Below are 10,000 nucleotides of genomic sequence, written 5' to 3' on the forward strand. Positions count from 1 at the left end.
GACAGAGAGGGGGGCAGTTATAAGGGGAGAGGACAGAGAGAGGGGGTAGTTATAAGGGGAGAGGACAGAGAGAGAGGGGGCAGTTATAAGGGGAGAGGACAGAGAGAGGGGGGTAGTTATAAGGGGAGAGGACAGAGAGAGGGGGGCAGTTATAAGGGGAGAGGACAGAGAGAGGGGGTAGTTATAAGGGGAGAGGACAGAGAGAGGGGCAGTTATAAGGGGAGAGGACAGAGAGGGGGTAGTTATAAGGGGAGAGGACAGAGAGGGGGGGGTAGTTATAAGGGAGAGGACAGAGAGAGGGGGTAGTTATAAGGGGAGAGGACAGAGAGAGGGGGTAGTTATAAGGGGAGAGGACAGAGAGAGGGGGTAGTTATAAGGGGAGAGGACAGAGAGAGAGGGGGCAGTTATAAGGGGAGAGGACAGAGAGAGGGGGTAGTTATAAGGGGAGAGGACAGAGAGAGGGGGTAGTTATAAGGGGAGAGGACAGAGAGAGGGGGTAGTTATAAGGGGAGAGGACAGAGAGAGGGGGTAGTTATAAGGGGGAGAGGACAGAGAGAGGGGGCAGTTATAAGGGGAGAGGACAGAGAGAGGGGGGTAGTTATAAGGGGAGAGGGGGGTAGTTATAAGGGGAGAGGACAGAGAGGGGGGGTAGTTATAAGGGAGAGGGGGCAGTTATAAGGGGAGAGGACAGAGAGGGGGTAGTTATAAGGGGAGAGGACAGAGAGAGGGGGGTAGTTATAAGGGGAGAGGACAGAGAGAGGGGGTAGTTATAAGGGAGGGGAGAGGGGGAGTTATAAGGGGAGAGGAGAGAGGGGGTAGTTATAAGGGGAGAGGACAGAGAGAGAGGGGGCAGTTATAAGGGGGGGAGAGGACAGAGAGAGAGGGGGGTAGTTATAAGGGGAGAGGACAGAGAGAGGGGGGTAGTTATAAGGGGAGAGGACAGAGAGAGGGGGTAGTTATAAGGGGAGAGGACAGAGAGAGGTGGGGGCAGTTATAAGGGGAGAGGACAGAGAGAGGGGGGTAGTTATAAGGGGGGGAGAGGGGGTAGGGGGTAGTTATAAGGGAGAGGACAGAGAGAGGGGGGTAGTTATAAGGAGAGAGGACAGAGAGAGGGGGTAGTTATAAGGGAGAGGACAGAGAGAGGGGGGTAGTTATAAGGGGAGAGGACAGAGAGAGGGGGGTAGTTATAAGGGGAGAGGACAGAGAGAGGGGGGGGTAGTTATAAGGGGAGAGGACAGAGAGAGGGGGGTAGTTATAAGGGGAGAGGAGAGCTCAAAGAGTTGTTGACACGTGCGGCTCATGTGTTGTGCTGGTGCCAACAGTATTCAATGTAACCAACATCCCCAGGAAGTAGGAACCAAGACCAGTCACTTATTGGCTAAATCAACAGCAACTCAATCTCTGATTGGTTGATCGAAAGACAGTCGGACAGATATCCACACGGCCCGACGTCACGACGTCACGGCCCGGCCCGACGTCACGGCCCGACGTCACGTGATTGACAGATATCCACACGGCCCGACGTCACGGCCCGACGTCACGGCCCGACGTCATGTGATTGACAGATATACACTAGAGGTCGACCGATTAAATCGGACGATTAACTAGGGCCGAGGACAAGTTTTTCATAACAATCGGTAATCGGCATTTTAGGACGCCGATTATGGCCGATTACATTGCAATCCACGAGGAAACTGCGTGGCAGGCTGACCACCTGTTATTCGAGTGCTGCAAGGAGCCGTGGTAAGTTTCTAGCTTAGCATTAAACTTATCTTATAAAAAACAATCAATCTTCACATAATCGCTAGTTAACTACACATGGTTGATGATATTACGAGGTTAACTAGCTTGTCCTGCGTTGCATATAATCAATGTGGTGCCTGTTAATTTATCATCGAATCACAGCCTACTTTTGCCAAACGGGTGATGATTTAACAAGAGCACAATCGTTACACAAATGTAACTACTTTTAAATAAAGGTCAAATAAAATTTAAAATTTAAAAAAACCTAACCATAAACATGAATTAATTTATTAAAATTGATACACAGAAGTATATATTTTTTAAACCTGAATATTTAGTAAATAATATTAATCAATATTAACTAGGGAAATTGTGTCACTGCTCTAGCGTTCATTGCACGCAGAGTCAGGGTATATGCAACAGTTAGGGGCCGCCTGGCTCTTTGCAAACTAATTTGCTAGAATTTTACACAATTATGACATAACATTGAATGTTGTGCAATGTAACAGCAATATTTAGACTCATGGATGCCACCCGTTAGATAAAATATGGAACGGTTCCGTATTTCACTGAAAGAATAAACGTTTTGTTTTCGAAATTATAATTTCCGGATTCGACCATATTAATGACCAAAGGCTCATATTTCTGTGTGTTATTATGTTATAATTAAGTCTATGATTTGATATTTGATGGAGCAGTTTGACTGAGCGGTGGAAGGCAGCAGCAGGCTCGTAAGCATTCATTCAAACTTTACTGCGTTTGCCAGCAGCTCTTAGAAATGCTTCAAGCACAGCGCTGTTTATGACTTCCAAATGATCAACTCCTGAGATCAGGCTGGCGATACTAAAGTGCCTATAAGAACATCCAATAGTCAAAGGTATATGAAATACAAAAGGTATAGAGAGAGATAGTCGACGAGTCATAATTCCTATAATTACTACCACCTAAAACTTCTTACCTGGGAATATTGAAGATTCATGTTAGAAGGAACCATCAGCTGTGCTCATGTCCTGAGCAAGGAACTTAAAACGTTAGCTTTTAAAAAATATATATTGCACTTTTACTTTCTTCTCCAACACTGCGTTTTTGCATTATTTAAACCAAATTGAACATGTTTCATTATTTATTTATTTATTTATTTATTTATTGTTTCATTATTATTATATATATATATTTATTATTTATTTATTTATTTATTATGAGACTAAATATGTAATGTATTATATTAGGTTCAAATAAAAGTGTTAATTCAGTATTGTTGTAATTGTCATTTTTACACATACATATAAATCAGCCGATTATATCGCCTTTTTTTGGTCCTCCAATAAACGGTATCGGAAAATCATAATCGGTCGACCTCTAGTACACACAGCCCTACGTCATGTGCTTGATCTGGGTGAACTTTAAACTTCCAACTATATCCAGTGACGTCAGCGGATATTCAACAAAAACATCCGTTTCCCCGACACCTGACAACGGATTGTACCAACTCCTTCCAACAACCAATTTTGGCAAAGGAGTAACATACGAATGTCCCTAGAAAAACTTAACCCTAAAAAAATGTTAACTCCCGTTACAAATTTAATAAGTGGTTACATGATTCATATAGCACATAATGCGTGTTGCTCGTTAGTTATTTTAATGCAACTACTCAAGCTAACTAAGGGATGAGGACCGAGCAAGTCGTAGCTACTAGCTTAGGGCCCTAAGCTACTCGTCTACTGTCGCCAATGTAGTTTAATTAAATAAAACATCAACTATGGCAGTGTGGTCTAGCATCGACTATTTTAGATCTGATAGCGGCTCTTTCGGGTTGTTTAACGTTAAGCAGCAATCTAGCCAGCCAATTGAACGACGAAAACAAACGTTTTACTAGGAACCTGAGAGCAAATTCTGTGAACCGACTGTCGAAAAATAGATAGTTACCAGGCACATTAACTATGACTGAGACCAAACAGTACTCAGACAGCAAACATGTCACTGGACGTATAAAAAGTAACCTTGTACTGACATGTTTTACATCTGAAAGGAAGTCGTATGAGGCTCAAATGAAGCAGAACATGTCCATGTTAGTCTTACTATAGTTACCTAGGTAGGAAGCCAAAGAGGATGTGTGTCAACACGGGTCTTCCTCTCCGGCCTAACGTTTAGCTATCGCTAGGTAGCCATCTGCGTTCAATAAGTTATTCAAAAATATCAATAATAATATGGGTAACAAAATATGAAATCTAACCAGTGAGATGTAACTATGTCAGTAACGCATCCAGACGACAGTGTCAAACAGCTAGCTAATAGTAGCATGCTAGCGTCTGTCATAATATATGTAACGGGACCAAGGATATTTACGAGACAGTATCCTCACCAAGGACAACGTTGACCCTTACAACATAACTAGACATTTGGGTTTATTATTAACAGAAATGTTTTTTGTTTGTTGATGAAATCGAGAGCACTATGGTTAAAAAGTCCTTACCAGTTCCTCCTGACTCGTCAAGGCTTCCGCCATCTTGAAGCCTCACGTCAACGTCGTTTCGACGTGCTCGTTCACGACGCAGACGACCGAGTGCGGCGACGGCGCGGTTGTCACTAGTTACCACAGACACACTAGTTACCACAGACACAGAGTCAAAATACGATACAAATATCGCATTTAAAAAATATATATATATTTGTATGAAAAAAAAGAGCTTTTAGGCAATAATTTAAGGTTTAGGGTTAAGCAGAAGGATAGCAGTGTGGTTAATGTTAGGTTTAAAGTCAGGTTTAAAGAAGAGAAATTGTAGGAATGGGCGTGGTTTAGCCATAATTATGACTTTGTGGCTGGTTACTAACTAATGATGACCAGACGAGAGGCGGGTTAGTGCTATACAGAATCCTTTGGGACGGTTCCCAAAAAACCTAACTTTAATAACCCCAAAACCTTAACTATAACCTTTACCTAAACTTACATTTTAACTTCAATTAGGCGGGGACGGTACGTCCCGAGGAGCCCGAATAACATGGACCACGGGAGAAGACTACGGGTCGCCAGAGGGCTCGTTCTACAAAAAGTCGAACGTTAGTGTACACTTCTAATGGAGATGATACATTCTGCACCATTCTTTATTAAAATGTTAGGTGACACAACACATGGTGGAAAAGCACATACCAAGGTTTAGTTTAATGAATGTATATCCATGTTTGTGATGTTATTTTCCATACGTGAATCTCTCTCTGTCATGAAAATAAATAAAATAAATAGACAGGCAACAGTTCAGTCACAAAACATCCTGAAAACGACTTTTATTGAGCCATCACTTGTCACAACAATTTACATAAAATCATGTTTATTTTGTATTTATTTTTTACATGTTATTCTTCTGACATTCACTATCAAGGAAATCCTGATAGATATTTCCTGTGCAAGACAGTTGGCGACGGAGGGTCTCAGCGGCACCCTAATCCCTATTACAGGAGTGCAGTATATAGGCAATAGGGTGTAATTTGGGACACAAGCCTACGTTGGAGGGTTTAGTAGAGAGATACATGTAAATACAAGGTAGGGAACAGCAGGGACAGATCAGTCTCATTTGGGACACAGACCACTCTGACATCACTTCTTCTGGATGCAAACTACAGGCTCAGGGTCCCAAATACCACCCTATTCCCTATATACTGAACTACTAGTGACCAGGGCCCTATTCCCTATATACTGAACTACTAGTGACCAGAGCCCTATTCCCTATATAGTGAACTACTAGTGACCAGAGTCCTATTCCCTATATAGTGAACTACTAGTGACCAGAGCCCTATTCCCTATATAGTGCACTACTATAGACCAGAGCCCTATTCCCTATATAGTGCACTACTATAGACCAGAGCCCTATTCCCTATATAGTGCACTACTATAGACCAGAGCCCTATTCCCTATATAGTGCACTACTAGTGACCAGAGCCCTATTCCCTATATAGTGCACTACTTTAGACCAGAGTATGGTATATGGTGACTATCAGGGACTGTATTCATAATGCAGATGGTATTATCTCTGTCCCCTCCCATCTTCAACAACAGACTAACCTGTTATCATCTCTGTCCCTCCCATCTTCAACAACAGACTAACCTGTTATCATCTCTGTCCCCTCCCATCTTCAACAACAGACCAACCTGTTATCATCTCTGTCCCTCCCATCTTCAACAACAGACTAACCTGTTATCATCTCTGTCCCTCCCATCTTCAACAACAGACTAACCTGTTATCATCTCTGTCCCTCCCATCTTCAACAACAGACTAACCTGTTATCATCAACAACAGACCAACCTGTCCCCTCCCATCTTCAACAACAGACTAACCTGTTATCATCTCTGTCCCTCCCATCTTCAACAACAGACTAACCTGTTATCATCTCTGTCCCTCCCATCTTCAACAACAGACTAACCTGTTATCATCTCTGTCCCCTCCCATCTTCAACAACAGACTAACCTGTTATCATCTCTGTCTTCCCTCCCATCTTCAACAGACTAACCTGTTATCATCTCTGTCCCTCCCATCTTCAACAACAGACTAACCTGTTATCATCTCTGTCCCCTCCCATCTTCAACAACAGACTAACCTGTTATCATCTCTGTCCCTCCCATCTTCAACAGACAGACTAACCTGTTATCATCTCTGCCCCCTCCCATCTTCAACAACAGACAGACTAACCTGTTATCATCTCTGTCCCCTCCCATCTTCAACATCAGACTAACCTGTTATCATCTCTGTTTATATAGTGAATTGCTGACGACCTGTTATCCTCTCTGTCCCCTCCCATCTTCAACAACAACCTGTTATCATCTCTGGCTTCTGACCGAGGAGAGCATATAGGGGGCGTCCCAATAATATCTCCTTCCTTCTGAAGTGTGCACTCGTTCACCGCTTCTCTCAAAACCCCAAAAGCTTTTGATTGGTGGAGGCATCATCATGGGTTAGTAGGAATCATCATATTTATTATACCAAGTCATTTCCTTTTAAAAACCTGTGAGGGGAAGTGGACAAGTGCACTCTGGGAGGAAGGAGAGATGATTGGGGACACGCATATGTCGCTATCAATCATCCAGAATCCCCCATGAGCCAATTAGGTGACGATTGTGATCCCGCCTTTAAGAGTCTCTCTCTCGACCTCTCTCTCTTGACCTCTCTCTCTCTCTCTCTCTCTCTCTCTCTCAAATGAAAACCATGGAAAGTGTGTATGTATGGGTGTGTAAACACTGTCGTTTTTATTCTTATCATCATCATCATCATCATCATCATCATCGTCGTCGAGACAAACACAACAAGGTTGTTAGTTAAGGTATGTGCATAGCAGTCTGAGCTGTGCTTTAAACCAGAGTAGAAAACACCAGTCAGAGCTGTGCTTTTAAACCAGAGTAGAAAACACCAGTCAGAGCTGTGCTTTAAACCAGAGTAGAAAACACCAGTCAGAGCTGTGCTTTAAACCAGAGTAGAAAACACCAGTCAGAGCTGTGCTTTAAACCAGAGTAGAAAACACCAGTCAGAGCTGTGTTTGAAACCAGAGTAGAAAACACCAGTCAGAGCTGTGCTTTAAACCAGAGTAGAAAACACCAGTCAGAGCTGTGCTTTTAGAAAACACCAGTCAGAGCTGTGTTTAAACCAGAGTAGAAAACACCAGTCAGAGCTGTGCTTTAAACCAGAGTAGAAAACACCAGTCAGAGCTGTGCTTTAAACCAGAGTAGAAAACACCAGTCAGAGCTGTGCTTTAAACCAGAGTAGAAAACACAGAGGGACTTTAAACTATGAAAACAGCCAAGTGCTGAGCCCTCTTCTCAAAGAGGTAGAAAGAGAACTCATCAGACCAGGTTATATCCATCTACAGCCCTCTTTCTACCTATATGCTCTTTCTCTAATAATGGTTCATGGGGCCAGCCCTGTTCAAGAATCACCATCTGTAGAAAGAATCACCATCTGTTCTAGAATCCATCTGTTCTAGAATCAACATCTGTTCTAGAATCAACATGGGGCCAGCCCTATTCTAGAATCACCATCTGTTCTAGAATCACCATCTGTTCTAGAATCCACATCTGTTCTAGAATCCACATATATTCTAGAATCCACATATGTTCTAGAATCCACCCCTGTTCTAGAATCCACCCCTGTTCTAGAATCCACCCCTGTTCTAGAATCCACCCCTGTTCTAGAATCCACCCCTGTTCAAGAAGCACCACTGTTGTCAACTAGGGTTTTGCAGGTACAGAGGGTTAGTTTGAGGGGACTGAGGGGTGGTTATATTTGGTTAGTTTGAGGGGCGTCAGGGATGTTATGGTCCGGGCGTGTCAGGCGGTGTGAGCGTCTCCGTCAGGGCTGAAGTAGTACCTAACGGGGGGTCCAGGAAGGTCCTCATCACCATCTGACTCTGGAGCGAAGGACACGGTCAGGTCAACATAGCGACGGTCTACAGACGGTTTGATCAACTTCTGCATCCTGGGAGAGGAGGGGGGGGGAGGGAGAGGGAGGGGGGGGAGGGAGGGGGAGGGGGAGGGAGGGGAGGGAGGAGAGGGACGGGAGGGAGGAGAGGGGGAGGAGAGGGAGGGGGGGGAGGGGAGGGAGGGAGGGAGAGGGAGGGAGGAGAGGGGGAGGGAGGGAGGGAGGAGAGGGGGGAGGGGAGAGGGGGAGAGGGGGAGGGAGAGGGAGGGGGAGGGAGGGAGGGGGAGGGGAGGGAGGGAGGGGGGGGAGGGAGGGAGGGGGAGGGAGAGATAGAGGGACGGGGAGGGAGGAGGGGGAGGGGGGGGGGGAGGAGAGGGGGAGGGAGAGAGGGGGGAGGGAGGGGGAGGAGAGGGGTGAGGGAGAGATAGAGGGAGGGAGGGAGGAGAGGGGGAGGGAGGGGAGTAGAATGAGAGACTAAGATTCACAGTGATTCAGGAGGACACAGTGTGTGTGTGTACATGTGCGTGTGTGTGTGTGTGTGTGTTTATGTGTGTGTGTGTGTGTGTGTGTGTGTGTGTGTGTACTTACGTTAGTTTCAGTCTCTTGTTGTGTCCTGGCATCACAGGAACATAGAGCATCTTCACTCCATGGACAACCATGGTAGGCTCTATCCCATAATGCACCTGTAATACAACAGTCAACACCATGGTAGGTTCTATCCCATAATGCACCTGTAATACAACACAGTCAACACCATGGTAGGTTCTATCCCATAATGCACCTGTAATACAACACAGTCAACACCATGGTAGGTTCTATCCCATAATGCACCTGTAATACAACACAGTCAACACCATGGTAGGTTCAATCCCATAATACAACACAGTCAACACCATGGTAGGTTCTATCCCATAATATAACACAGTCAACACCATGGTAGGTTCTATCCCATAATGCACCTGTAATATAACACAGTCAACACCATGGTAGGATCTATCCCATAATGCACCTGTAATACAACACAGTCAACACCATGGTAGGTTCAATCCCATAATACAAACACAGTCAACACAGTCAACACCATGGTAGGTTCCTATCCCATAATGCACCTGTAATATAACACAGTCAACACCATGGTAGGTTCTATCCCATAATACAACACAGTCAACAATGGTAGGTTCTATCCCATAATACAACACAGTCAACACCATGGTAGGTTCTATCCCATAATACAACACAGTCAACACCATGGTAGGTTCTATTCTATCACCTGTAATATAACACAGTCAACCCCATGGTAGGTTCTGTCCCATAATACACCTGTAATACAACAGTCAACACTATGGTAGGTTCTATCCCATAATACAACACAGTCAACACCATGGTAGGTTCTATCCCATAAACAATAGTCAACACCAATGGTAGGTTCTATCCCATAATACTTAATACAACACAGTCAACACCAATGTAGGTTCTATCCCATAATACAACACAGTCAACACCATGGTAGGCTGTTCATAATACACAGTCAACACAGGGATTAAACACCATGGTAGGTTCTATCCCATAATGCACCTGTAATACAACACAGTCAACACTATGGTAGGGGATTAATATAGTAATGGTAGGAATGCACCTGTAATACAACACAGTCAACACTATGGTAGGTTCTATCCCATAATACAACACAGTCAACACCATGGTAGGTTAATATAGTAATGAATGTGTCTCACTGTGTTAATACAACACAGTCAACACTATGGTAGGATTTCTAGTAATGAATGTACAACACAGTCAACACATGGTAGGTTGATAATCAGAGGGGATTAATATAGTAATGAACACTGTGTTGATGA

General features: G+C 44.2%; 1 protein-coding gene and 2 long non-coding RNA genes across 3 annotated transcripts in view; all 3 read right to left on the reverse strand.

The window, feature by feature from the left end:
* Positions 1-4,318, reverse strand: part of LOC135561531 (uncharacterized) — a 6,151-nt gene extending 1,833 nt beyond the window's left edge. The window contains exon 1 of the long non-coding RNA XR_010459545.1: positions 4,217-4,318. This is a non-coding gene — a long non-coding RNA (uncharacterized LOC135561531). The remainder of the gene's footprint in view (positions 1-4,216) is intronic.
* A 677-nt stretch (positions 4,319-4,995) lies between these two features.
* On the reverse strand, positions 4,996-6,506 carry LOC135561532 (uncharacterized). Its single transcript, XR_010459546.1, has 2 exons — positions 6,426-6,506; positions 4,996-5,887 (listed from the first exon to the last, which is right to left on the reverse strand). It is a non-coding gene; the product is annotated as an uncharacterized LOC135561532 (long non-coding RNA).
* A 1,298-nt stretch (positions 6,507-7,804) lies between these two features.
* LOC115119075 (ubiquitin-like modifier-activating enzyme 6) overlaps positions 7,805-10,000 on the reverse strand; it is a 75,496-nt gene continuing 73,300 nt past the window's right edge. Inside the window, 2 exon segments of the mRNA XM_065003426.1 lie at positions 7,805-8,201; positions 8,733-8,827. Of these exon segments, the coding sequence (XP_064859498.1) occupies positions 8,054-8,201; positions 8,733-8,827 (243 nt within the window). The 3' untranslated portion in view covers positions 7,805-8,053.

The sequence above is a fragment of the Oncorhynchus nerka genome, linkage group LG18 (genome assembly GCF_034236695.1).
Source record: "Oncorhynchus nerka isolate Pitt River linkage group LG18, Oner_Uvic_2.0, whole genome shotgun sequence".
Lineage (NCBI taxonomy): Eukaryota > Metazoa > Chordata > Actinopteri > Salmoniformes > Salmonidae > Oncorhynchus > Oncorhynchus nerka.